This window comes from Leishmania martiniquensis, chromosome 19 (assembly GCF_017916325.1).
Source record: "Leishmania martiniquensis isolate LSCM1 chromosome 19, whole genome shotgun sequence".
Classification (NCBI taxonomy): domain Eukaryota; phylum Euglenozoa; class Kinetoplastea; order Trypanosomatida; family Trypanosomatidae; genus Leishmania; species Leishmania martiniquensis.
Window position 1 is genome coordinate 616,497 of NC_090154.1, and position 27,535 is coordinate 644,031.

The following is a 27,535-nucleotide window of genomic DNA, read 5'->3' on the forward strand; positions in this document are numbered from 1 at the left end:
CAATACCGCAGCACCAAATGCGCGTACGTCGGCGACTGCAAGATCGGGGTCTCCTCTCTCCTCTCCGTTGGCCCCCTTTTTCCCTTCGTATATAGGCACACGCGTTTTCGTCGAGAATGCCCCTCCTCCCCCCAATTCGTTGCTGCCATGCACACCGCATTTTTTTTCTCCCTTCGCTGCCCTTTCGCGCACTGCTCGGCGGCTTGTCTGCGCCTGTGTGTGTGTATGTGTGTGTGTGTGCGGTTTTCGAATACGCAGCTGCCAACCGGCAGAACGTTGATCCCGTCAATGCGCACATCCTTGAAAGAACGCTGTTGCTGCTTCCTCTATGAGCCGGCCGCATCGCAGAGGTGTATTCATAAAAGAGTGCCACCCGGTCGATCGCATCTTTCCTGTGCGTATTTGTGTGCCGGAGGGGGGCCGGTAGTGGGCTGTTTATGGGTCTCCCAGCCCTTTCCGGCTCTTTAACAACTCTTCTGTCGGAGTGCGACCGCCCCTCACCTGTGCGCGTCGCGCATGTCAAGGCAGAAGGTGGCGAATGTGGCACATGATGCACTAGTGCCAGAGTCACCGAGCAGCGGCAGCGATGGTGGAATGGAACGCAAAGGAGCTCCGACAGGGCGCACAAAGCAGAATGAGCGCATGACAGGAGCGATATCGGTGGAATCGGCGCCAACGTGACGAGAAGAAGGGTGGCGGTGGCGGGGGAAGGGTAACGGAAGTCGGCACAGCGGCAAGTCTCACCACGTGCGCGCTCACTATGGTTTAGTGGTTTCCTTTGCCGGTGAAGTCGCGCCTTCTGCGTACTTCTGCGGGCTGTTTCGCCACTTGCACCTTTCGCTCTGCGCCATGCAGCGTCGCACTCCCTCTGCATCTCCAGAGGCCAGTCGTGGGAGGGAAAGAGAGGCTGGGCGAAGGCGCCTCTGGGGATGGCCGTCGCACGCATGCGCACATTATCGACGCGGAAACAATGGCATTCAACTATTCTCACGCTTTCGCTCCACATTTTTTTTTTGCTGGACTGTACGCCCCACCGCACGCGCTTATACATGCCGCTGCCCCCTTCCCCCGCTCACCATGACGCCCACACTCGTTCAAATGCGAAGTTCGCTTTCTCTTCTCTTTCTCTGTGCAGTTGTCTGCTCGTCAAGCGCACCTCTCTCTCTCTCGAGGCGGCGACATACAGCGCGTGTCTTTCTCCTACCCTCAGCGTTTTTTTTTTTGATTATACAGTCTCCGTACCCGACCTGGTTGCTCTACGTCACTTCTCATTGCAGTTCAAGCCTCCAAGGCGCACTCGTCTTCCTTCCCCCCTCCCACTTCGCTTGTGTGTGTGTGTGTGTGTTTGTGGCAGCAACGCAATGGCGGCTAACAACGCGAACTATCGCATGAAGACCATCAAGGATGGCTGCACGGCTGAGGAACTGTTCCGGGGCGAGGGCCTGACATACAACGACTTCATTATTCTGCCCGGCTTCATCGACTTTGGCGCTGCGGATGTGAACATATCCGGCCAGTTCACGAAGCGTATCCGCCTCCACATCCCAATCGTGTCGTCGCCGATGGACACCATCACGGAGAATGAGATGGCAAAGACGATGGCGCTCATGGGCGGCGTCGGTGTGCTGCACAACAACTGCACGGTGGAGCGACAAGTGGAGATGGTGAAGTCCGTGAAAGCCTATCGGAACGGGTTCATCTCGAAGCCCAAGTCGGTGCCGCCGAACACCCCCATCAGCGCGATAATTCGCATCAAGGAGGAAAAGGGCATCAGCGGCATCCTTGTAACGGAGAACGGCGACCCGCACGGCAAGCTGCTCGGTATCGTGTGCACCAAGGATATCGACTACGTGAAAAATAAGGACACCCCGGTATCGGCGGTCATGACGCGACGCGAGAAGATGACGGTGGAGCGTGCGCCGATCCAGCTGGAAGAGGCGATGGACGTGCTAAACCGCAGCCGCTACGGCTACCTGCCCATTGTGAACGAGAGGGACGAGGTTGTCAACCTCTGCTCCCGTCGCGATGCTGTCCGCGCGCGTGACTACCCGAACAGCACGCTGGACAAGAGCGGCCGCCTCATCTGCGCTGCCGCCACCTCGACGCGCCCGGAGGACAAGCGACGCGTCGCGGCTCTGGCGGAAGTCGGCGTCGACGTGCTAGTGCTGGACAGCTCTCAGGGCAACACGATTTACCAGATCGCCTTCATCAAGTGGATAAAGTCAACGTACCCGCACCTCGAAGTGGTTGCAGGGAATGTGGTGACGCAAGATCAGGCCAAGAACCTCATCGATGCCGGCGCCGACAGTATTCGCATTGGCATGGGTAGCGGCAGCATATGCATCACGCAGGAAGTACTCGCTTGCGGCCGCCCTCAGGGCACAGCGGTGTTCAAGGTAGCGCAGTACTGTGCGTCCCGAGGCGTGCCATGCATCGCTGACGGCGGCTTGCGCCAAGTCGGGGACATCTGCAAGGCTCTCGCCATCGGCGCCAACTGCGCGATGCTCGGCGGCATGCTAAGTGGTACGACTGAGACGCCTGGTGAGTACTTCTTCAAAGGTGGTGTGCGCCTGAAGGTGTACCGCGGCATGGGTAGCCTGGAGGCCATGAGTCAGGGAAAGGAGTCCGGCAAGCGCTACCTTTCCGAGGGCGAAGCGGTGCAGGTCGCGCAGGGCGTCTCAGGAAACGTTGTGGATAAGGGCTCTGCGGCGAAGCTCATCGCGTACGTCGCGAAGGGGCTTCAGCAGTCGGCCCAGGACATCGGCGAGATCAGCTTCGACGCGATTCGAGAAAAGATGTACGCTGGCCAGGTGCTGTTCAGCCGCCGCTCTGCTACGGCCCAGGGCGAGGGTGGCGTGCACTCTCTCCACAGCTACGAGAAGAAGCTGTTTGCCGCCAAAATTTAGAGCGCGTAGGCAGCCTACCTTCCTCTGCCTCCCTGCTGCACCCCTTCGCGCCGACCACTAGCCCCTCTCTCGCTGCTGATGCTGCTTAGGCACACACACACACACACACACATGCAGACGTCTCGATCAATGGCTTTGCCTCCTTCACCGTCAGTGGATGGCCAAGCGTCGTGCAGCACACTCAAGCACTCTACTCAGCTCACACGCTCCCTGCACATTCTCTCAAGAGGTGCACACCTACGCACGGGAGAGGGGGGCTATTCTGCGTTCGGCTCGATGGAGGCCGTCCCCGCTATGTTTACTTTGTTTGCTGCTGTGCCCTGCGGGAGCGACTTCTCGCCAGGTGCCGGTTAAATTGAGGCTGCAGGGCTGCAGATGTGCACGTGTACGGGGCTCGTTTGGTTGGGGTGGGGTGGAGTGGGCACAGAGGGGTAAGGGGAGAGGGCGAAGGAGAAGCAGCTGCGCTCCGCTGTGTTCCTGCCTATCGACTTGGCCTTTGTGTGTCACTCAAGCTGGCCCAGCGCGCTTCATGTATGTGTGTGCGCGCGCGTGCCTATGTCTCTTCATCGAGAGCACGCGCTCGCGGCGCCGTTTGGGATGTGGAAGGCATATCAGTGGCGTTAGCACTGCCTTAAAGGTTGAAAAGCACCTCGGAAGGGAGCCCTTTCTCCGTCTTCCCTTCCGCTGTACTTTGTCCTCCCCCTTGCCTTCTCTCGCCTTATTTACGCGCTGCCCTGCGCGACCGTCGCACGAAAGTGTCTCCTCTCAGCAGAACAATGGAAAAGTAAGTGTAATCGACTTAAGGCCGAGGAGGCAAAATGCGTCCCATCGCACGCCATTTTCGCACCACATTTTCCCTTATCGACTTCGCGAGGTGCCCAATCGGCACACCATTCCAATAAGTCTTGTGTGTTGGCTAACGTGTGTCCGTCTGTGAGTGCGACCGTTCCTCAGAGTGTCCATCCATCCTCCCGTTCTTTACATTTTTGGTCAGTTTTTTTTTTCAACGTTTTCTTTACCTGTGGAGTGCGGCTCTCCTTCTGGTCGTTCACGCGTGTGACGCACACACACACACACACCCGCATGCTCTGAGGGCCGCCTTTGGGCTCTTTGGTGCTACTTCACGCTTGTGTATGTGCCCTCTCTCGCATAAGCGAGCGGTTATCTCTGCTTTCAAAGCAAGAGAAGGCGTTACATCGCACTTTGCACGCGTCATATGATTTGCACGGCGTACATGCGTCTGCGTGCGCTTGTGCGTGTGTACGTGATGAGATTCTGGTGGCTCGCAGTCCCCTACTTTTTCTTCTCTCTGCCAACGTGTATCATCGACAGCCATACCGACACCCTTGCATATGTGTGCGTGTGTGACACAGATGGCGGCGCCTGGAGGCTTTTGCTTTCGCTCAGCACACATTCACCGACCTCACGCGGACACGATCGCTCAGTCGACGCTGCCCTCACTCGCAGAAGAGAGCGGTGCTCGCTTCATCAGCGTCCGCATCTAGCTTGTGGGAACCACTCTTTCATCCGGGCGGAAGTCGGTGCGAGGGGCCGCCTGCTTACACCCCTCCCTGTCTCGCGCTCAAGGCGCATGCGCAACTCTTCCATCTAGCTCCGTCTGCCACGTCTGCCATCTCTGCCTGTTTCTCTCTCTCTCATGCGCTCTATCGTCTTGCGGTTCGTCCGCTACGTGTGCGTGTGGACCACAGTATAGCACCTCCTACTCTCCACGCGCACCATCCGCAAACACGAGCAAGACAACACGCATCCGGCCGGCCAAAGGCGGAAACGAAGCGATACAAGTCCTTCGAAACCCACTACAGCACGGCCGCAGCTGCACAAACATATATTATTGCTCAGGAGACGCTCTCCGAAGCCTTGGCAAACGCCCTCGGCGCTCTCTGTTTCTTTTGCTATTCTGCTCGCCGGATGCGTCATCGGAAAGGCACGTCGGGCCCCGCAGCCCCGTCTAACGCCGCAGCCCCAGCTGTGTACCCGGAAAACTTGGGTGACGCTAACACAGCGCAGCACAAAGGATCGGCGAGCAATGGCGACCCCCAATACGGAGTCACCATGACGAACACCGCAGCCGCGAATGCCTTCATGCCCTTTCAACAGCGCGTGCCTCGGCTGGAGGCTAAGGAAGATTCTCTGTACTACACGTCGCAGCTCTTGTGGCTGCAGGTGATGAACCGCATTCCGTACGAGCTCACCTGCCACTTTGTGCCCTCCCCCTCACGGCTCCATGAGGCCATGCTATGCCGTATTCGTGAGCAATACGGACGCCCGTACGCTGCGGAGAACGCGCTGGACGCCGAGCTGCTGGGCCGCTTGTGGAACGGCCATAACCGGGTAGTGTTTGCGCCGAGCGACTTGGCCTTCTCGCCAGCGACTCACTCAGTAAGTGGTCGCTGGAAGGAGATGGGTTTCCAAGGCACCGATCCGTCCACCGACTTCCGTGGAGCCGGCATTCTTGGCCTTGCACATCTCGTGTACCTTGTCGAACAGTATCCTCAGCAGTGGAGCGCCATGCTGACCCCTGATTTCCTGCCCGCCGCCGCCGGGCTGAACATGACGCTGCATCTTTCCACACTACTCGGCATCAACCCGTCCGTTAATCAGTTCAGTGCTTCCATACTCTCGACGTATTCCGCGCGCGCGGCGCGCCTGCGGTTGTGCCGCTTCATCTATGACCCGAGCGTCGATGTTGCCATTCAGCGACTCAGCGAAATTTACTGCTTTGCCATGCGTCTGCTGCACTACCGATGGATACGCTCAACGCGCAACATAATGGAGTTCAATCAGCAGCTCAGTAAGGTGTATGAAGAGCTGAACCGGCTGCTCTATGTGAGTAAGGGACTGCAGGATCTCTGCACCCTCCTGTGAATGCGGCCGCGCCTTCTGTTTCAGCGACGTCGCCGGCTAACGTGTGCTCATGACCTCACTGCCGCCTGCCACGCACGACCTGTGGATCTCATGCAGCGAAATGGACCGATGGGCTGACTTTTGCTTCTCCCCTGCGCTCAGTCACGCCTTGGCGCGCTGCGTCTGCGCGCTCGTCGCGTGTGCGGGAAGTCTTTGCTGGATGAACGCATGCTTCAGGCAGCACCCCATCCCATCCCATCCCGTCCCATCACACGCACTCTCGACGTCGTCTCTTGCATGCGCTCGCGTTTTCTCCATGAGCTCAAGGGGGCTGTATGCTCTTCCCCCCCTTTCGGGAGGGGGTACTTATAACCGTTGCACTGCTGCCCAGTGGCAACTATTTTTAGCGATTGGAGAGATGCTGAAGAAAGACGCTCCCCAGGTGCTTCTTCCAGGCTTTAGTTGCTGGGCACGCCTGCGCTGAGAGTAGCGGCCTTAACGCCCCTGCGTGACGCACATGCATACTGTGTGCTTACCGGCGCTCTGCGCACCCGTGTTGCTTTGGCTCTAAAGAACTGTCGGCGACCCCACGCACGCGAAGGGTAGTTGCCCGACGGAATCACTCTACCCCCCTCCCCCCTCGCATTGCTTCTGATTCAGCAGTGCCTGTGCAAGCACGAATGGGACGCATCCGTCACTTTTCGAACTTCCTTCTCTTCCGCTTCTCTGGTTGCGCCACTCTCACTGTGGTGAGTGGGGCAGACGCTGGCATGCACTCTTATCTGCTGCTCCCCCCCCGACACACACACACACACGCACACAGAGCCCCGCCTGCGGGCATACCTCCACATAACGGGGCGCTCTCTGTTGCGCAATGCGACGCTTACACGAATGGCGGTCCTTTAGATTTTCGCTTCCACGTGAGTAGGAGAGCGGAGACATGAAGCGCGCGCGCTGCATCGATGCTCGGGTTTGTCAGAGAAAAAGGCAGCGAACCCATTCGATGCCCCTCCTGGGCGACTGCGTCCGTCACCTGGCGAAGCATCTGGGAAGCTGCGAGACGGTAGTCGTTATGGACCCCCTGGCGTGCGTTAGATTTCACGAGGAGATTGCGGCATGCACCGCGCTTGAGGCCTTCTCATTGCTTCTCTTTGAAAAGCACTGCGAGGGGCGTACGGGCGGCATGTGCGGGCACCGTCAAACGTGGTGGGGGATCGGTGTTCTGCGCGGCCGGGAGAGTGACGTGGCCTACAACTCTGGAGCGGGCGCATGTGTTCTGTGGAATATTGTCCCTCTCGCCCTCACTTTGGTGCCATGGCAGGTGAAACTTCCATCGCGACTGCAGGACCTTGTGCTTTGCCAGGGGCACTTTGCATCGATGGGCGAGTGCAAGTACGGAAGTAGCGATGTTGGCCCCGTCCCTGACTCCTTCGTGGCGCGCGAGGCGGTAGCCTTGCTTTGCGGGCTGCCACGCTGCCGCGTACAAGCGATTTCTGGCCACTTCCCTATGTTTCGCCGAGCCTCACCTCCGACTCTTTTGGCGGTCCCGCACGCCGTCTCGGCAGCCGATACAGCTTGGTCGTTGGTGCCTTCAGAAGAGGTGGAACCGCCTCAACGCGAAGCGGCTGCGCATCAGCACGCACAGAGACTAATGTCCTTCGTGGTGAGTGGCCTGTCGTCTCTGATGGAGTCCTCTGCTCCGCGGAATGGCAGGCCTGTGCCGGAGTGCTGGGCTGTGGTTTCTTACCCGGATGGACTGCCGCGCGCCGCCTCTGCTCGCGACGAGGTCGATAGTGCCTCTCGTGACATTCGCGACACTGCAAGAGGTGTCCCCGTCCACGATCTCTGCGCGCCCCAACTCGTCTGCCCCTGTGAAGCCGCGCCCTTTTTTATTCTGCCGTCTCACCGGCTGAGCCAGTCGCTGCGTGTCGCGGTCGGATGGGGGAGGATTCCGCCTTCGTCACGCCCAGTCGCGGAGGAGGCGCTTCGACGGCTGTGCAGTCTTGTGGACCGCGCCGCACTCTGCACAGACCAAGGTGTGACACTCACGTTCCGGACAGCCTGGGATGGCGTCCGGCAGACACGCTCAGCCACCGCGACGATTCAAAGGGCATCTAGCATGTGAGGTGCGTCAGCACGGCTGTCTCTCTCTGCTATGTTCTTGTCAGCTCCCCACTCACGCTGTCGCATCTTGCGAACTCCGTGCGACTCCCCACATTTACTATTCTCTTCTCCCCCTCGAGTGCGTGTGTGTGTCTATGAGGCCGCACATCGCCCGCAGCGCGCCATGTCTCTAGTCCCCTGCTACACATCTCTTCGCCACCAGAACGTAAAACAAAGCTGAGAGCCGAGGTGAACACCCTTCATTGCGGCAGAAGTGCGCGCCGGTATAGCGTGCTCTTCTCCCTCTTCAGGCGGACCGGCGTCTGTGCATGTACCAGATGCATCGAGTAGCGCCAATGACGGTGTGTATGTCTGTACGGGGTGGGGAAGGCAGAGGTGGAGGAGGTCGAAGCAGGACGCGTGTGCTCTCACCTCATTAGCACCTCTCCCCTCTCCCCCAACAGCAGTGTGGTGCGCATGTCGTGTTCGCGTTTTTCTTTCCTCTCTTCGACAGCTCTTTTTTTTTTTCGCTGTGGTGGTGCGGCAGAGCTCCCCTCTCGCCCTCTCCCGGCGCGGCGCGTTTCTTCGCTACGCATGCAGTCCACCATCTGTGTCCTCGCGTACGCCTCTCCACCTCTAACCCGTCTCGTGTGGTTGCCGCGTTGGGCGTCAACTTCTCCCCGCGATCACGTGCACGTGCACGTCGTCCGCCTCGCACACACTCCTCTATCCCCGCCACAGTTGCAGCAGCAGCGAGGCGGCCACCACAAAAGCGTGGCCGAACCCCGCCTTCTCTTTCTTTGCTCTCCCTCCCGTTCCCTCTTTCTTTCTCTTCCCGAGTGCGAGGCGACCACACGACTCGGTGGGGACTGTACGGCCTCGGCCTCGTCATCGCGGCATTCCTCGCTCGTGGTAATGGATCCTCTGCCGCGCGAGGGGTCCAAGAGTGATGTAGAGGCAGCCGTGACGGCAAAGAGCCCCTCCTACTTCCGCGGCTTCTTCGACGCCGAGAAGCGCCGTAAGGTGGTGAATCATGACCCAACTGTCGGCCAGGCCATTGGCGGCGCCGTTGTCATGGCACTACCGATAGCAATCATCATTGCTTTAGTGATGCGTCGACGCGCACGCCTCGCCACGCAGGCGGCGTCTGGCGCGGCGCCGAAGGAGGGCAGCTTTCTCAGCGAGGTGCAGAAGGCAATGCGGCAGGCCATGCACCCAATGGGTGAGAAAGACTTCAAGGTTTCTGTGAAGGACACGAGATTCAGCGACGTCATCGGCGTACCAGAGGCACTGGCAGAGGTTCAGCAGTACGTCCAATTCCTCAAGACGCCGCAGGTCTTCACGCGACTTGGCGGTCGGCTGCCGAAGGGTTGCATTCTCACAGGGGAGCCGGGCACCGGCAAGACGCTGCTCGCCAAGGCGGTGGCTGGTGAGGCGAACGTTCCCTTCTACAGCTGCAGCGGCGCCGACTTCATCGAGGTATACGCCGGCTCTGGCCCGAAGAGGGTACGCGAGCTCTTCGCGGCAGCTAAAAAAGACGCTCCGTCCGTCATCTTTATTGACGAGATCGACGCTGTTGGCTCGCGCAGCAGCGGAAACGGCGCGATGGGTCTCAGCAGCGAGGAGAACCGCACCATCAATCAACTGCTGGCCGAGTTGGACGGGCTGCAGTCGAACGAGGCGGTCGTTGTGTTCGCAGCTACAAACTTTGTAGACAGCCTAGACAAGGCGCTGCTGCGCGAGGGCCGCTTTGACCGCAAGGTCAACATTCCAATGCCGGACAAAACGTCTCGCCAGGACCTCTTCAACCACTACCTTAACCGAATCACCTGCGAGGATGCGATGTCGCTCTCGAAGAAGCTAGCTGAGTTGACTCCCGGCGTGTCGCCAGCCACCATCGCAGCCATCGTGAACGAGGGGGCGCTCAGCGCCGCCATCCAAGACAAAACTGTAGTGACCGCCGCAGACCTCCTCCCCGCGATCGACGACGTACTCGTCGGCAAGAAGCACCGCAATCGCATGAGCGACGATGCTGCGAGAAGAGTGGCGCTACACGAGAGCGGCCACACACTCGTGGCATGGCTGCTGCCGGAGCAGACAGACGTTGTGAAGACCTCCATCACGCCACGTGGCCCTGCTGGAGGGTTTACCCAGCAGGTTGGCCGTGAGGCACTGGACATGGCGACTGAGTTCTCACTCTTCACAGACATTTGCGTCATGCTGGGTGGGCGGCTGGCGGAGCTGACGCAGCACGAGACCCTCACCACCGGTGCGCAGGACGATCACCAGCGGGCGACTCAGACAGCCATCCGTGAGTTCCTTGCGTTTGGCATGTCGCAACAGATCGGTTTCCTCTCGTACGAGCCACAGCGTCTCAGCGAGGGCCGCATGCACCAGAAGCATTCGGAGGTGGCACAAAAAATGGCGGAGGAGGAGGCAGCCCGGCTGGTCGCTGCTGCGTCTGATCATGTGAAGTCCCTTTTACGGTCGCACGATGGGGTGCTGCGGAGGTTGGCGGCTTCCCTCTTTGAGAGGAAGGAGCTTCTGCGGGAGGACATCGAGGCGATTGCGGGGCCGCGCCCCGGCACCGCCTCGGCAGTTTCAGAGCAGACCCGTGCCGCACTTCGCCGCTTTGTCGACGCATCGGAAGCTGCAGCGCTTCAGCGCCTGATCACGAGAGAGGCGATGTCGGTCACCCTTTCAGCCGCGTAGGGCAAAGGGGAGTGGGCGAAATGAGCCCACGCATGCCGATGCGCGTGCTACCGGCAGCCTTTATTTCATCGCTTCGTCCTATTCTTCCTCTAGTGCTGTGCAAGCAGTGGTAAGATTGGGTATGTGCTTGTGTGTGCGTGCTGGGGTGGGGGTGGCGTCGCTAATCACACCAAGTCCTCTCTCTCTCACTCACAGAGACGTTAAAGTTGGCGGCGAAGTTGATCACGCTGCGCTGCTGTTGGTGATGCCGAGCAACCGTTGTCGCTGTGTATTCACGCCCGAAGTGCAACGAAACCGGAGACAGAGGACTCTTGCAGCCCAGCCACATTCACATGGGCGGTGATGCGTAGTCGCTGCGCTGTGCAAGTGGAGGTGGGGGTAAGCAACGCGCATCAGCCTCGATAACACGCCCGTAGTAGATTTGCGTGCATCTCTGCCAAGTCGGACGCGTCAGCGGGTGTGGGGTGTCCGGCGCAGGCGTGCAGCCAGCGGAAAGCCACCAATGCCCCGTCTCCATTCGAGGCAACCGTGCGAGCTCTTGAGGTGTCACTGCTGTGCATGTGGATGCGGGCGACGACCTTATCACATTGACCCACACCAATCGCGTTGGTCAGGCCCCTCCCTCCCCGCGCCTGCATTGTGGTATGCCCGTCATTGGCATCGTGCCTGCACCCATTCGTCTCTCAGCAGTCCCCCACTCCGCCTCTTCCCTCTTCTCTGACCGTCTCTCTCTCTCTCTGTTTCTTTTGTTGCACGAACTCCCCACGCTTGCTTGGGTGCTCCACCGCTGCGCCAGCCTTCACGTTCAATCGTACGCGTCCTCTCTCGCGCTGCTGCTTCCCTTCGCCTCCCTTCACCTGTCGCGCGCGGTGTACTCCACTGCCATTGCTTCCGTTCGCCTTCTCATCTTTTTGTATTCGCACTTATCACAGTAGTCATGGAGCAGCCACCACTGGCGCCTGCTCCGATGGCGCCGCACTCATACGATAAGAAGGCTTACCAAACGATTTACCCGCAATACCTCGACTCGTACCTGACGCCGAGCGAAGGGCGGCGCCTCACAAAGTCGCAGGGGGTGGAGCACCCAACAATAGACGAGATTGCTCTCGCGCTTAGGCTTTTAGGCTACAAAAATATCCTTGTAGACCCAGCACGCTCGTACCCGCGCAGTCAAGGCACCACAAAGTTTCCCATGGTGCCGCGTGGGTGCATTAGGGTTGCCATCAAGACGCCGGCGGACGAGCACTACGTCAAGAAGAGCGACTTCGACACACAGAGGCGCGGCGCTGTGGTGGATAGCATCGAAAACAAGCAAGAGCTCCTTCGACGTATCGCCGCGCTCATCAAGGAAAAGGCGCCCGGCCGGCCGCAGCTGGCCACAGTGGCGGACGTCATCGCTGCGTATAATCTCACCCCGCAGCCTAAAACCAAGAAATAGCTGCTGACCTGACCAAAGAGAGAGAGGGAGGCGCGCACAATTTAATGCGCACATCACTAACGCGCAGCATAGGCTCTCTTCCCCTCTTCTTTCTCCCCCTCTGCCGCCGTGTGTGGCGGTGTGGTGGTACGCAGACATGCTCTCATCGGCATTTCTTAATTGTCGACGTCGCGAGCGGTGGATGGTCAACGTTGAAGGGCGGGGTACGAACGGATGCCTATCATACACAGGAGCTGAGAAGCTGAGTGCTGAGCACGTCAAAGGGGCGCTGCACTCCTGCCTATCCCATACCTCGCCAAATAAGAAGGAAGACAGGAGGAAAGCGACAAGGCTGCATGCCAGTGTGCCGTGGCATCCCTGCGCCCGGTTCCAGTGGACACGTGCGTGGAAGCACCGCGTGCTTCTCATCCCTCACCCTGCCGCTCTCGGCACCGCTGACACACCCGCACTGGCAGAGTGCGGCCGTAGTGACAATCCCTCTGCTCCTCTGACCACAGCCGCCTCTTTCTGCGATCCCTTCTCTTTGCCTCGTTACGAATGACTTTTTCCGTCCCATGTCCGCCTGTCCTGTCGCTGTTGTGATGCTCTTACACGCCCATTCGAGGGAGCTCGCAAGCGCAACTGACGGCAGTGCTCAGGCGCCGGTCACGCGCGCTTCCTTATCTTCCACATACTTTGCCGCGGCCTCTCACTTGGCTGGGGCGCTTTTGCTGTCGCACCACCACCACCCTTCATGTTGGCGTGCGCCCACGCGCATGAGCGGCCTTCCTTCCTTTTCGTTAGACGATGTCCGCGACGTTGAGGAGAGGCGGGACGGCTGGGCTGTGCCACGCTCAGGTGGAGGCGGCGACATGGGTGCACGGCGCAGCCGTCTCCGCCGCGTTCGGTGGCTGCCGCACCAGCGCATCGCGGTGCTCAAAGAGGTCGATCTGTGCGCTGAGGACTTCGTAACGGAGGGGGTGCATGTCGTTGCGGAGCGGCTTTCGCGTGTCCGTGCAGATGCAAGCCGCGATGGCAGAGCACAGTACTTGGCCGAGTACGTGGCCCTCCACGTCGATTCTCCGCGCCACTATCAGTGGCTCCTTAGCAGCTACGGCCCTTCACTGCGGGATGTGCTGCTCACACCCTCCTTGGCCCCATTCACAGAGGAGCGCTGCAAAGGCGTGCTGCGCCGTGTCCTTCTTGCGCTCGATCAGCTGCATCGAGTGAACATGTACGTACACGCCGACGTTAGCCTCAGCAACGTCTTGACGTCGACGTCGAGCTACGATGACGTTGTGCTCGGAGATTTGGAGAGCATGAGCCCAATCGGTACGGTGCCTAATCGATGCCTGGGGTCGTACCTCTTCATGGCGCCGGAAAGACTCGTGGACGGTGCATTGCCCTTTGGCCATCACGACGATGTTTGGGCGTTTGGCATTGTTTGCTACAACTTGCTGGCGTGGGATGTGGCGCATCCGTGGTGCGCTCTCAAGACGGAGACTGATCACTCAGAGAACTACTGGGCCTTCTTGGGCCTCATGTCGAAGGCGAAGGACGTGCCGCTGAGTCAGCTCCTGCTGCAGACGCCACTGTCACGGTGCTCGAAAGAGGCACTGGCATTTATTGAGGTTTGCTTGAGTTGGGAGGCGACACGCCGCCCTTCCGCTGCGGAGCTGTTACAGCACAGTTGGCTGCTTTCCCGCTGAAGAAGAGGGCGGGTGGGGCGGCAGCGGCATCAAACGCAATACAGCGTGAGAGAAGAAAGTGAACGTCACAGGAGGGTGGACTGTTTGGCCACAAATGTTTCCGTTTCTCTCTCTTGTGCCGGTGCAACGCACCTGGGCACCTCTGCCCCCCTCCCCACTCTCCGCCAGAGTTGTATTTCGCGGTATAAGTGTGGGTGTGGCTCTTTCTCGGCGCCTTCTCTTGGCGCTGCTGCTATGGTGCACCGGGGGCAGCAAATGTGCCCGCGGCCTCTCACGCACTTCGCTGCATCTGTGCTGTTGAACTGCTCTGTCAAACCCTCTTCTCTCCCACTTTTGCTCTCTGAATCCCAATCGCCGCTGCACTTGGCCGCATGCATGCCCGACATCCACCTTGGGTGGTGGTGGGGGAGAGCTGGGCGAGCACACACGTGGGCATTGGACCTGCAAGAGGAAGAGAATGTGCCGAGTTGTTAGGGTCAACGTTGGAGGGCGTTGTTTTCAAACGCGGCTCTCCACGCTGCTCCGCTTCCCCGATACATCGTTCGCCAAGATGTTTAAGGGACTGGCAGCGACAAGCGCCTTACCGCCCACTTCATCCCCGCCACAGGAGGCCACCGAGAGAGAAGATGTGTTTGTCGATGCCAACCCCGACGTCTTTGAGAAAGTGCTCGCGTTTCTTCGAACCAACCACATTCAGCTTCCCTTAAATGACGAGGGCCTCCGTGCAGAGCTTGTTCACCAACTCCATTCCTGGGACCTCATGCCGCACGCCTTCCCCCCCTCCGCTCCAGACAGTGAGGGGGAGAGGGAAGGCGCTCATCTCATCGAGCTCCCCGACGTGTGTGTCGTGCAGCTGTGCGACCACATGCAGCACGACCAAGGCGTAAAGCGCCATGCCATGACTATCACATATGGCGCTGATGGGTTTGAGCTCCGCAAACTCACGCAGATGATCCGCCGGGATCTGAATCAGCAGCTTTCCTCCACCTACTGGCAATGCTACCAAACCAATGAGCGGGCAGTATTTTTCGCGACCACCAAGGTGGCCAACGGCGCCGCGGATATTCTCACCACCGCTATCACGCAGCAGGTTGTGCAGCATACGGAGAGGCTCGGGTACCACTTGACCACCTCATATGTGACGCTGAGCCCTGATGTTGCGCACACGAGCGTGCGCATGCTCATCCACAACTTTATCTTTCGCCGAGTGCGTCTCCCTGCCTTGGAGGCTGCAGATGAGACGGCGCTGCTGGGTGAGGAGGGAGAGGAGGTGGAGACGTACCAGAACTTTGAGCCGCGCCCGGTGGGCCCACAAAAGGTGCAGTGGGCGGACTCGCCATCGAAGCCGCCGGCTCAGGAGGTGTCCTCCGACCTTTGGAAGTGACGCACACCCCCTCCCCAGGAGCGGGTGCGCATGCGGGCATGCGCGCGCGCACCGTTGTCTTGGCAGCTCTTTCACAGCCGATGCACACTTGTGTGACTTCATAAATACACGAGCCCAAATGAAGTGGGGCACCTCGCAAGCCCGCGTTGGCGATGTGTCGAACTGAGGGTGATGCGTCACCCTCCACTCGGCGCGTGTTGCCTACCCACTCCCTCTTTCCCAGCTGGGGCGCACACATTTTTCCGATCGTTTCACTCCCCTATGCCTCATCTACCCCTCCCTCACCTCTGTCTCTCTCGCGCACGCCTCTGACGAAGCACAGCTCCCCATCGCATAGCCACACAACGCTCATCCGTCTCCATTTGACTCCCTTACTATACATATATATATTATTTCGTCGCTGCATTCCCTCCGCCTCATACGGCTGCTCGCCTCCCTATAGAAAAGAGGGCGCACGCGCGCGCATACGTATTCTCTACCTTTTTTTTCGTGTCTTCTTCGTGGCTCTCGCACGCTGCACGTTTCTCTTCCAGCGGGCTATCATGACGTCCAGGGTAGCCGGGTCGTACAAGAAGGCGCACTCGCTGGAGGCGCGCCTTCGCGATGCTGAAAAGGTTCGCGAGCGCGCTCCCGACCGCATTCTCGTGATTTGCGAGAAGGCGGAAAATTCGCCCGTGCCGGATCTTGACAAGAGTAAGTTTTTGGTACCGCCGGACGCGACGGTTGGCGGTTTCCTCGTGAGCATCCGCCGCCGCATCACTATGGAGGCCGAGAAGGCTCTGTTTCTCTTCGTTGGCGACAGCGTCCCGGCCAACAGCACACTTATGAGCGACCTCTTCAATCGCTATAAGGACGAGGACGGGTTCTTGTACGTCACATACTCTGGCGAGAACACGTATGGTTGACAGGGCCTCTGCTGAAGGTCGCTGCTGCTTGTCACTCTCTCACTCTTTTCCCCTGCTGCGAAATACTTTTTTTTTCTGTCGTCGGCGTGCGCGTGTGTGTCTGCGCACCGGTACTCCGTGAAGATCGCGGGGCCCATCTCTGTCTGTTTGTATCTCTCCCTCTCTCTCTTGCGGCGGTTTCATTTTGCTTCTCTCCCTTTGTGCGTGTGCACTTCCCCTCCTCTCCCTCCTCCCCTCTCCCTGCCCACACGTCCCGTGCCGGAGTGGGCTAGTGCTTTCCTTGCTTGTTGCGCTCCCTCTCACCCCCGCCGTTTCGCCTCCTCTCCGTCAGAGCGCACACAGGCGCAGATGTCTCTGCTCTGCTCTGCTCGCCGCTTTACTTGTTTCGGTCCGATTGGTTTCTTCTCGAACGTGTGTTGCGTGGTATAGGCTGGGTGCGTCTCTTGCGTGCGTGCCTGTACAAATGCCTTCATGACGGTGCTGAGATCGCATGAGGGCAGACGTACCAGCTCTGGTGCTGCAGGCGGCGTCGTGCTGAATGTAAGCGCAGCGCCTTTGCGCCTTTTCGTGGGCGACTGATTTCGGCTTCTGTCTGCGCAGCTATGCGCTTAGACGGGGGTGGCCGTGGCGAAAAATGGATTGAGGATACACCCAAGCAGAGACTCGCGCACACTCACAAAGGGAGGGGGGCTCGCGTCGAGCGGCACTGACGCAGAAGTGGCCCCTTGAACCGAATTCGGGTGCGGCAAGGGTGGCAAAGGGAGCAAGGGAGTAGTGCCGAATTTAGTGAGCGCAATGGCTGCAACCTGGTCGTGCCCATGCGCGTTTCCGCGCCTTTTTTTTCGTGCACCCTCTCTCTGCCGATAGCGTTTTTTCGATGTTGCATACCCTTCGCCCTCCCGCTCCCTTTATCATCCACCATCAGGGCCCGTTTGCGTTCGAATCCCCTTCTCGCGCTCTGTGTGCCCGCGTGTGCGTTTGTGTTCATTCACGCACACACGCACTCGCCATCTTTCCTCCACTTTTCTTTCTATTTGCTTCTGTCTTCTCTATGCTGCAGTCCCTCTGAAGTAGGCGAAGAAGGCGGTGACGCGCCCAGCGTGCGCGGACACCACCTCTGGAGCAGCTGCGTAGGGTCTTGTTGAGTGCAACCACCCTCGCTGCCGACGTGGTCTTTGTGCTCTCCAGGTAGGGTGATGTGTTCTCTGGTGCGGCGGTACATGTGTACCACTACCCCCCGGACACCATTCCTTTATGATGCCGTACTGAGGAGCATGGGAGGTGTGCGGGGCAGGGGGCATTCCCCCCTCTGCCGGGCCAGCGCCACGTGTGTGTGTGTGCCTTGACCAGCTCTTTCCCTGCTGCCCTCTGTGCGTCCCTTGAAGCCGTACCCCCATGCACGCGCCTTCTCCCTTCCCCCCCTCTTCACTCTCCTTCCCCCTTTCCCTTTCTCTGCCCGATCCTCTCAGGGCACCCCTTCCCCCCACCTACGCCGCGCTCTCTTCACCCTCTGATTTGTCATGCACACACGCTCACATCGACTTGCATATGCGGCTCACTGTTTTACTCTGTTGAACGTGATGTGCGGCCTGCGCTGATTGCGCAAAAAAAAAAGAGAGACCGTAGAAGGTGGAGATGGCTCCGGTAGGTGGCCCATGTGCGTTTATCTTCTTTGATGGTCGTGTTGGCTACCTCCTTCCCGCATCTCTGTCCGCCACGTCGCTTTTTGTGTACGTCACATACGAAGTGAACGGCAGGACGTGCCAGCAGCCGCGTTGATGAGCGTTAGCGAAAACATACACACACACGCACACACATTGGTCTCACACGCCACTCGGAGGGCGTGACTGGCGATCGCAATTGTGCGCTTAAGCAGGTGACAGAGTCACTACCGTCTTTCTCCTCTCGGTGTTCTGCATATCGCGCCGAAGAGGCCGTACTGATCTTCATATGCTGCCGTTTCTGCCGTGCCGCAGCGCGTGCCACACAGAGGCACCGACGTCGTCATTTCTGCATGGCGCTCGTGGTTGCGCCGCTGCAAACGACCGCACGGCATCCGCTCCCCGCCGCACAGAGAGGCAAAATAAAAAGAGCAAACGAAAGACGACATGTATCGGCTACCGCTGACGCACCCTATGTGACCGCTCCTCCACGCGCGACCAGAATGCATTGGCGTACACACGCCGTGAGCCCACCGCTGCCATGCGTTTCTCTTGAGCGCCCTTCTGCTCAAGGGCCGCCGTCTTCTGTTCTACGGGTGCTTTTCTTCCCCTTTTATCATCGATGCATCTTCCACCCCCCTCTCCCTCTCTCATCCGCCCCCTTTTTTGTGTACTCTTTGCAGCAAGGCTTCGTTGGAGACGCAGGTTGAGGGAAATTCTTTTGCCAATGCGAGTGCACCGCTCTCGCACCCTGAGGGGGTCTCATCTTTGTACAGCGATAGCGTGGGTATACGTGTGTGCTTGCCTTGCCGTCTTCGTATCCACCGTGTGCTACGTGGTGGAGGTGCGTTCTTGCTGTCGCCCGCTTCGAAGAGACTACGATGCGATTGTTGAGACCACACACAGACTCGCGCGATTTCGTAATCTGCTCGATGTCCCACAGCAGCGGTTACTCTTTCGCGGTGTGTGGGCGAGGACAGTGTTCGACGCGCGGAGGGTGAGCGGAACGGTCGCGCGCCCTCGTGCACAGGCCGCGGCTTCGCTGTACAGTGTGCAGCAAATCGAGTGCTCTTGGCTTCCCTCGGCGAGCCCCGTACAGTCATTTTCCGCGGCGGCAAATGTATCGCCGCTTCTCTTCTTCATCCACGGCAGTGCCGGCGGCTATTCGCAGGGCAATTACTGGAGCTGCGCAGCGCAGTACATCGGTAAGGCATTTCAGGCGCCTGTAGAAACCTTTTCCTTTGATTTCGCTAAGCAGGCAAATGTTCACCGTGGCCTACTCGTCGCGACCCAGGCAGAGTACGTAGCCGATGTGGTGGAGGCGACCGTGCACGAGAAGGGGAGTGCCGCCCGCGGAGACTTGCGCCTCCCTGTGTGGCTTGTGGCGCACTCAATGGGTGGATGTGTTGCTCGCATGGCCGCGCAGCTGTTGAGCTCAACCGTAACGCTGGCCGGCATTATCACCTTCAATGCACCGCTACGGTTCCCGCCACTGCTGCTGGATGCCCCGATGGCGGACGTCTACCGCGCTGTCACTGAGGCCGAACAGCAGCCCGCTGAGGGTTGTCCTGACTCTCCCCCTAGTGCTACCTTCACCAGGGTGACCAGCAGTGAACTACTTTACTCATGCACCGTAGGCAACTGCTCCGTACGGCGCTCCTGTCGTCAAGAGAGGGTTCGCCTGATCTCTGTAACCTCTGGGGCAATGGATTTGCAGATCGAACCCTCCACGACACACCCGTCTGTGTGGCGCAGCGCTTACGCCGTTTCCACATTCAACACGCTCCACCCCTCCTTCTGTGGGCGCTCGAATTCACACGACGACGTGTTACTCAGCCCTTGCACGATGGTGCTGGCAGCTCTCTTGCTTGTCTCATCCTCGATCGGCGGTGACAACACAGAACGGATTATGAGGTTGATACGAGACACCGCAGATGCCCATGAGCGTGATGCGCTGTCGGCTGCTTCCTTCTCCCCTGCCTTGTCGCTTGCCGCATCCGTAGGCCAGGCGCTGTGGAAGCTGCATGTATGGCCGTGTGCGGTCGCTGCTCTGTACTCCCACGTGCTTTTGTCTGGCCTGCACCCCCACTTGAGACGGGTGGCGCAGGCGGTGCCGCTGCGAGAGAGGGCGATGTTTAGCGCGCGCCATTTTGTTGCTGAGGCGCTTTCTAAGCCGTTTATGTCAGCTACCATCACCTTCGGTTTCTTCTATACCTGCGCGCTGGCCCACGCGACTTCGACCACCGTGAGTCTTTGGCTCTTTGGCGGGTGGGAGTCGCAGGTGGCTCGTGCCCCTTGGAACTGGGCATGGCTCCCACAATGGCGCGTCACGTCCGCCAGCGTCGCTGCCCCGACGTCTCTGATGTTCCTCAGGGTCGCTTTCATGTTCGCCTCTATGGGTCCTGTTGCACTCGGCACCGTAGTCGGAATGGCAGTAGTCCGGGCGGCACAAACGACCCATCAGCTGACGCGCGTGCTCAACTGCGGCTGTCCGAAGCCAGCAAGCCGGCGAGCACGGCGACTTCGGTCGGCTGTCGTGACATTGCTGCTTTTCTGCCTGGCCTGTGCACTCGTGGCATTTGGGGTAACTCTCGCCACACGCGCGCTGGTGTGGCTCACACTGCTCCTTTTAGCTCCGCGTGCACACAGACTACCTGGTAAGGCTTGCGTGCAGGAGGGTGAGGCTGTGACCGTCCTCGCCGGCACCGTAACGGCGAACGCAGAGGCAGCGTCTTTGGAGAGCATGGCAAACGCCCAGGAGGAGGAGGCAAACAAATACCTTCCCAGCGCGCTGTACGGTGCCGTCTACACGCTACAGTTAAGCCCATTCTTCAGCATCCGGAACGCCATCATCTCGAAAACCTTCGAAGATGCTTCCACGTTGGACTGGCGCAACTACGCGGCTGAGTTGGGGGCGCTGTGGCTGCTGGTCGTTGCTGCCTCCACCCCCTTCCCATTCCACTGCCGGCGAGTGCCTCTACCTCTGAGGGTGAGCGTCGCGTGTCTCTCCGTCGCGTTAGTGGGGGTGGGGGTGATGGTTTCCCATCCGTTTGAGTCCTTCCGTGCGCTTCCTGCGCTGCTATGTTGCTTGCCTGCATATGTACTCAGCACCATGCGCACGTGAACCGTGCATGCGCCACCAGGAACAAGATAGCAAGCGCCTGTGAGATGATTGTGAAGAAGTGCCGGACATTTCGTCCTCATGTTGCTTCGGTGCCAAGTCGGAACTGAAGCGCCTACGGGTGGGGGGAGAAAGGGGAATACCCCAGTGAGAAAAACAAATCACTCATGGGGGCGTCAGCGGCTCTTTCCCTTTTGATCTCCCGCAGCTTCTTTTCCATCGCCTTCCCCTCCTCCCCATCGTTTTCTGTCGATTTACCTCGAACCCGCCATTAACGGCCCCTCCTACACACACACAAACACAGACACCACCACCAGCACCTACCCAATAGCTGCCCACGTGCACCTCAGTGCGTCGATCTGCCTGCTCACCCTTGCTGTTGCGACGTTTTTTTTTCGCTTTGGTGTATCTCCGTGAGGCACATCGGAGCTGACCGTGAGAGTACCGCAAGCGGAGCAGAGAGGGCTGAACGAGGAGGGCGCGGAAGGCCTCGCAAACGTGTCGGGGTGGCCTGAGGTCGGCGATGTATACCGGGACGGTTTGGGCGCAAGACAACGCGCGGAGCTTTGGCAGCGCCAATGAATGAGACCGTGAAACTTTCCCTCGTTCTTCCCCTCTCTTCTTTGTGCGCGGCTGCGTGCAAGGCGTCAAGGCGTGGGCAAAGCGGCGACGCCCTTTGGCCCGTTTACAGGCGCCATCGGCTCCCTGAAAGAGAGCGCGCAGAGAAAGAGAGAAAGCGCCTCTGTAGCTCTACACTGTGGGGCCACTCCCCCTAGCCAGTGCACAGGGCATGCCCAGAAGTGGCCGCGTCGGGTTGGTGAGACGTGTCCTGCTGTAGATCCAGACCCTGTGAGCCACTCGGCGATCCGAGCTTGGCCGCCCTCCGACCCCGACACCTCCTTCAGAAGCTCGGATAGGAGAAGAGCGTGCAGCCGCTGCTGCAGTTTCTGCCGCACAGGGGCAGTAGAGGTCCCCTACCGGAGCTCCACCTGCGTAGCGGAGGTGAGTAAACGGCGCAATCGGCGCGGAGGTGATGACGCATCACCGATCGTACAGGCGTAGTGGTGCGGCAGGAACCGTGCCACCCACGTGCAGGCTACCATCGTTGCTACTGCCTGTCTGTCTCGCGCAGTGTGCGCCGAGAGAAGAAACACGTGGCCACATCGCTTGCAGGCCCCGCAGGCATGTCGCGATGCGCAGGGGTCAGGTGGAGCAGAATGAGGCACTGTGGGCCTGCTGGTGGCCTTCTTCGGGCGCCGTGGCAGCACCCCCGCGATGCAGTGGAGGTCAGGTAAAGAGGCGAAAACACACGGCGGCCCGCGTCCGCAGGGTGCGTCGCATGCGCACCAGGCGCTGTAGGTCCCGAAGCGAGAGCGAATCGCACGGCAGTACGCTCGCCTGTGCTAGCGAGCGCCGAAGGATGGGGCGTGGTTTCCTGTAGGCTGTGTAGGCCCACTTTAAGCCGCCACCCCGCAAGACCGCTTGGGCTGATTGGACGGCCTTCGAGATGCTCTCTTCCGCCACTGGGAGGCCCTCTGTGTTCTTCTTTTGTACTTGGCGCCGCGCTGTCACATTCCGCCCCGGTCTGTGTGCTGGGCTCCGCCCCACCCCACCATGCCGCGCAATGTGCTGGAGCTGTGTGTGGGCTGCTGCTGCGGCTGGCGCGGCCCTCCGTCGGGGGTACCCGCGGGTGTGCAAGGGCTGCTATGGCTGTCTTCGCAGTCCGGCTCCGCCCCTGCGTGCGCATGGAACTCTTTTCCATGCTCTTCTCGAGCTGGTCTACCTGCTGCTTAGAGGGGAATACGCCTGCTGCGCCCCCCTGCTGCCCGTCTGCCCCGCAAACGAGTGCAAGCTAACTCCCACCCAGGATCAGCGTGTTCCTGCTTCCGAAACGCCTTTCCGCGTGGCGTCCAGAGGCTATTCCTCTCGGTCGGTCGCGCCACCGGCTATGTGCGGCGTGGCCTCCCCGAAAAACCAGGGCAATGAGCTCGTTCAGTGCGCTTGTGGGCAACATCGAGCAGTCCATGCGCATGGCGCTTGTGCCGCACATTTCAGCGTCCTCGAGATATCGGTGCTTGGCCAATGTGCAGTTGCGGTGGGCGGGCGAGGTCGGATGCCGGAGTACCCCTCCCCCCTCTCGTCCCTCTGTCACGGCGGTAAATGCGGACGCAGACTTGTGGACGCTATCCGTAAAGAAACGGCGCAGGCCACCGCCATCGTTGCGACTGGTGGTATGGGGGCGGGCGTGGGGTTTGGCGCGGGCCGCGACGTCGCGCCGAAGCCTCTCTTTTGCCCTGTCCTTTTTTTTCGGCTCGGCAAAGGAGTGACGCCCTCGCCCATTTCCGCCTGTCGTGCCATGTCGCTGCAAAAGGTGGTAGGGAGGAGGGGAGGAATAGATGCTGCTGCGTGGCTCGCGCCGAACAGAGTCGCGGATGAGGTCGCCGCCTTCGATGATCGCAGCTGGTCTCGCCGTAGCCATCGCAGTTGGATTTCTCTGCGTCGGTCATCCCCGAGTGCACCACCACCACCACCACCTCTCCCCCAATCTCGTGGAGCGCTCTCTCATCGATGCCACCCCTCTCGTTGAGCGGCTCTGAGGCTTGGATGCGCCTCACGACAGGTTCCTCCGCGCCGACGTCGCCGCTTCTCGGCACGGCCTACGCGCTGGTGAGAGGAAGTGGAGCAACATCGTGTGCTTGCAATCGCGTTCTCTGCCCCCCTGATAAGAAAGCGCGAAGACGACCCTCTCCCTCGATCACAGTTTTCCCGTGCCCGTACAACTGAGGGTTATTCTTTGATCTCCTCGCTCCTCCTATCGAATGCGCCGCATGGGAGCACGACGGCACACATGTGAGCGTCGGGTACTCGCTGCTGCTCTTCCCTTTCTTTCTTCACAACACGTGCCAGGGAGGCACCATGAGTAGTCCATCATCGCGTAATTCTCTGTCGCCCCTTCCCCGTCGTGGAGAGACGCCACGTGGTACACCGGCGTCAAAACCACCCCCACAGCGAGTGCGTGGCGAGGACCGCTCGTGCATTTGCTTTGCCAAACACGGCGCCGCCGCCCGCTTGTTGCTTTGCGGCCTCCAAGCCCTCGCTTGCTTCCCAGCAAGCGCACCAACAGGTGAGCTCATCTGGTGAGCTCTCGGTGCACAGCCCTGCCTATATAGGAGGCGGCGCAAATAGAGCCGCCGCCACCACCACTGCGTGCTGAAACACTTGAGGCGGCGCAGACAAGTGCCCGGCGCCCATTTTGCGATCACTAAAGCTGTCTCCCTGTGCTCTTCCAAACAAACTGATAGTCGGGTGTACGTGCTGTCGACCAGAGCCCCCCTCCCCCACGGCGCTGCGACTTCCGTCGTTGCGGGTGAAAGTGAGGTGTGCGGTCGTGGCCAGCGGTCTGCCGGACAGATGAAGGAGATCCGCGGAGCGCAGCGGAGACGCCGTGCCATCTGCTCCTCTCCATGTGGAGGCGTGCTCTGTAGCGCATGCGACCGGCAGGAGCGCCAGCAACATGCACTCGCTTCATTCCTTCTCTCTCTACCGACTCACACGACATCGACGCCACTTCATTCCCTTCCCTCTGCCCTCCCCCTCTGCCGGTGTGATATGCCCATCGCCCCTACACGATGCAGCTCATCAGTTCCCTCGACCCTTAAGTTCACCCCCAAACACACACGCCTCCGTACAGCAGAGCCGCCAACGTCCATCGTTACGCACGTGGCCCTGAGAACGTTTCGTTCCCTCTTGATGTCGTCGCCTCTCCCTCCCATATATACATATATACATATAGCGCCTTCTCTCAGATATTCTTTGAAAATGTCCTCATCGTTTCGTCTGCGCGTTTCTTTCCTGCCGCACCCCTCCTGCACTCTTCCGTGAACAATCGCCCAACGACGGTATATCTCATTGCAGAAATTCATTTATTCATTTTTACATCCAATATAAACAAAATAGAAAAGAAAAAATAGAAAAGAAAAAATAGAAAAAGAGATAAAAAACAAAAAACAAAACAAAAAAAGAGAAACAAACAAAAAATAAAAGAAGAAAGAAAAGAAAAAAAGACAAACGAAAAAAAGTTCGTTGCCTGCCAAGCAACAGTTTCCCTCCACGTGCGCTCAATCCCTTATCGTGTTTGCCGTCGCCTGGGTGTGCGCAGCCTTTTTTATTTTCGTTTTCTTCTCAGAGCTCTCCTCCTCTCCATCGCAGTTTTGTGTTTTTTTTTTGTTTTTGCTCCCTATTGGCTCAGATCTCTTTTCATTTCCCTGTCGTTGCCCTTTTTCATCTGCCTCTCTTCTCTCATCCTCAGTCTTTTTTTTTTGGTTTCAGAACTTCCAGAATAAGAGACGCAAGCGTCGACGGACCGTCGCTGTAACGATGCTGTCCTTTCGCATTGCATTGTTTTGCCTTTTTGTCCTTTTTTTTCGTTTACCCAAGGAGGCCAGCCAATACTGCGTCCTCTTCATGGTCATTTTATTTGTTTCGATCCGGCGCGGACTCCACAGTCACCGGTGGAACACCTTGCAAAGCCTCCGTACTTTCCTCCTCGGCCTGCTGTATGCGGTGGCGAAGAGGGTCGTGCGCGCTTATATGCTTCTTTGCGTGTTTCTTCTCTTTCTCCTGAATCCGTCACCTCATCGCTCGCGTGTTCTCCAGTGGCACCCGGCAGCTACTACAACAAAGAGCGTGCAGCACCTGAGCGATAAGGGCGCGCCCTCCACAGATGACCGCCGCGCTCGCTCAAACAGCAGACGCGCCCCGAGCCCCGAACCTCGGAAACCGAAGGACAACTGGAAGGAGCCCCCCCACCCCCACCGCACATCGTCTCACTCCACCCACACAGCAGCGACCCACTACAACGCCAATAGGACCTCACCGTCACCCACATCACCCGCTGCGAAGTGCTCCTCTTCAACTAAGCCGCAGCACCCTCTCTGCCGAGCACCTGACCCTGACACTGCTAGCTCGATCCCCATGCAGACTAGCAGCCTGTCCGCACAGTATGAGGCCTCTTCTCCATCCTTCAAGAGCCGATCCGGCTGCACTCAGCGTTATTCGGCTACGCTCCGCTCCCACCGCGCTCGCCGCTTTACGGTGAAGCGCGTGCTGTCATGGTGCTCGCAGGCGTTGCCACGCTTCTCTCGCGGTGGCGCCTTGACGAAATGGCGCACATCTGCGTCTCGCTGCTGGATGGCGCCGTGCATGGGCCGCGTTCTCTCCGCTTTCCCTGTGAATGCCCCGGCCGCGCCGCCGCAGCCCTGCGAAGTCGTCCGACCGCCCTCCCAGGGGGATGTGAATGGCAGGCTGCTCGCTGCGGGGAGCGCTTTTAGAGGTTATGAGCCACTGCGTGGTGCTAAGGGCAGCGGCAGCGGTGCGGCAAAGGCTCTGCTTGCAACGAGTGCGGAAAAGCTGAGGAGAAGCATACCTCCGCTCGCTTCCTCTCCGGGCACATATATTGCTCCTGGGCAATGTATTTTGTCCAGTACGGATAGTGCGTTGCCGCCTGCGCTGCAACATTACAGCTGGTGTCGGGAGTTCACCGAAGGTCTGCGTGCCGTGTCACCCTTATGTGTAGGGACGAAGCCGCCGTCGTTTCGTCTTCCTCTGCGTGAGTGGATTGCGGAGTGGAACGATAAGGCAGGTAAAGTGCATGAAAGATTGCGGCGCTCTGCCGCTTAGAGCGCTGCGAGTGCTTTGAAATCTACAGGGGGTGAAGGATGCGACGATGCGGGAAGAAGATGTATGTGTGTGTGTGGGGGGCTCGACGAGAGAGCGGACGGACGCGTCGTCGGAACTAAGAGGTGAAGCGCGGAAGCGATTGACCACCGAGGAGAGGGAGGGCCGAGGGCACGAGGCGGAAAAAGTGCAGGATACAGGAGACGGAGGACGGGAGCTCGCCACCGCGCAGCCTATGACGAGAATGCTAGCCCCCCACGACGCAATCGACGGCAGCGCTCCAAACCATGTGAGCTCTGATGTGAAGAAACAGAAGTGCATCCTGAAGGCCAGGAAGAAGACAGCCAACGCTGCCGGGCAACCGTTGATCGCGTATTCTGTGCTCTGTGGCCACGAAAGTCACTACTGGCCGGTAGACTGCTCCCCGGCCTTTTTGCTTATCTTACGCCCACCCTGAGACACTTGACCGTTGTGACTATAGCGTCCAGCCGCACCTCTCGTGACATCTCCACGCCCACTGTGCGTCCGACGGCGGCCCTCTCCGCTGAGTCCGCCGCCAACGCTGTTCTTCCTCCGTCTTCGCCTCCTCTCTAAGCCGTGCGTCTGTTGTCTCCGTACACTTTGTTCTCCTTTTCGTATGATGCGATGTCTGTTGATGTGGTGGTGTCGTCGTGTTGCATTTTTTTCTCTCATCCCCCTCTCTCTCCCTTTCTTCCCTTTCCTTTTCACAGGGGTTTGCCTCTCATCTCTTCATCTCCCTCTCAGCGTCGGCCGGTGTGGATCTCTGTGTGTCCGCATTAGCATCAATGTGTGCGTCGAAGTGGGCACGTGCGTGAAAATGTGCGTGTGCGCGCGTGTTTCTTTTTTCTTTTCCCTTTTCCTTTTTCCATTCTTCCATGTGCGTGTGTGTATGTATGCGCGTGTGCTGGACTGCGACGGATTCGAGTGGTTTCTCGAAAACGGTGGGCTGACGCGGGCGAACGGCGATCACCTGCGCGCATGCGTGCTCTCGGTCGGCAACTCGGTGGACGCGAACGTCGCCTACGAGAAGTTCGCTGGCCGCAAAGCAAATATGA

General features: G+C 59.2%; 9 protein-coding genes across 9 annotated transcripts; all 9 read left to right on the plus strand.

Moving 5' to 3' along the window:
- Positions 1-1,361: 1,361 nt before the first annotated feature.
- On the plus strand, positions 1,362-2,906 carry LSCM1_06334 (uncharacterized protein; the record flags this gene model as incomplete). The annotated part of the gene is made up of 1 exon (XM_067323765.1): positions 1,362-2,906. One exon carries the CDS (start codon positions 1,362-1,364, stop codon positions 2,904-2,906), a length of 1,545 nt encoding a protein of 514 aa, XP_067179394.1.
- Positions 2,907-4,835: 1,929 nt separating this feature from the next.
- Positions 4,836-5,792, plus strand: LSCM1_06335 (uncharacterized protein; the record flags this gene model as incomplete). The annotated part of the gene is made up of 1 exon (XM_067323766.1): positions 4,836-5,792. One exon carries the CDS (start codon positions 4,836-4,838, stop codon positions 5,790-5,792), a length of 957 nt encoding a protein of 318 aa, XP_067179395.1.
- Positions 5,793-6,711: 919 nt separating this feature from the next.
- On the plus strand, positions 6,712-7,896 carry LSCM1_06336 (uncharacterized protein; the record flags this gene model as incomplete). The annotated part of the gene is made up of 1 exon (XM_067323767.1): positions 6,712-7,896. One exon carries the CDS (start codon positions 6,712-6,714, stop codon positions 7,894-7,896), a length of 1,185 nt encoding a protein of 394 aa, XP_067179396.1.
- Positions 7,897-8,789: 893 nt separating this feature from the next.
- LSCM1_06337 (uncharacterized protein) lies at positions 8,790-10,586 on the plus strand (the record flags this gene model as incomplete). Its single annotated transcript, XM_067323768.1, has 1 exon — positions 8,790-10,586. The coding sequence occupies one exon, from the start codon at positions 8,790-8,792 to the stop codon at positions 10,584-10,586; it is 1,797 nt and encodes a 598-aa protein (XP_067179397.1).
- A 937-nt stretch (positions 10,587-11,523) lies between these two features.
- Positions 11,524-12,024, plus strand: LSCM1_06338 (uncharacterized protein; the record flags this gene model as incomplete). The annotated part of the gene is made up of 1 exon (XM_067323769.1): positions 11,524-12,024. One exon carries the CDS (start codon positions 11,524-11,526, stop codon positions 12,022-12,024), a length of 501 nt encoding a protein of 166 aa, XP_067179398.1.
- Positions 12,025-12,779: 755 nt separating this feature from the next.
- LSCM1_06339 (uncharacterized protein) lies at positions 12,780-13,712 on the plus strand (the record flags this gene model as incomplete). The annotated part of the gene is made up of 1 exon (XM_067323770.1): positions 12,780-13,712. The coding sequence occupies one exon, from the start codon at positions 12,780-12,782 to the stop codon at positions 13,710-13,712; it is 933 nt and encodes a 310-aa protein (XP_067179399.1).
- Positions 13,713-14,169: 457 nt separating this feature from the next.
- Positions 14,170-15,096, plus strand: LSCM1_06340 (uncharacterized protein; the record flags this gene model as incomplete). Its single annotated transcript, XM_067323771.1, has 1 exon — positions 14,170-15,096. One exon carries the CDS (start codon positions 14,170-14,172, stop codon positions 15,094-15,096), a length of 927 nt encoding a protein of 308 aa, XP_067179400.1.
- Positions 15,097-15,638: 542 nt separating this feature from the next.
- Positions 15,639-16,001, plus strand: LSCM1_06341 (uncharacterized protein; the record flags this gene model as incomplete). The annotated part of the gene is made up of 1 exon (XM_067323772.1): positions 15,639-16,001. One exon carries the CDS (start codon positions 15,639-15,641, stop codon positions 15,999-16,001), a length of 363 nt encoding a protein of 120 aa, XP_067179401.1.
- A 2,388-nt stretch (positions 16,002-18,389) lies between these two features.
- On the plus strand, positions 18,390-20,786 carry LSCM1_06342 (uncharacterized protein; the record flags this gene model as incomplete). The annotated part of the gene is made up of 1 exon (XM_067323773.1): positions 18,390-20,786. One exon carries the CDS (start codon positions 18,390-18,392, stop codon positions 20,784-20,786), a length of 2,397 nt encoding a protein of 798 aa, XP_067179402.1.
- Positions 20,787-27,535: the final 6,749 nt, after the last annotated feature.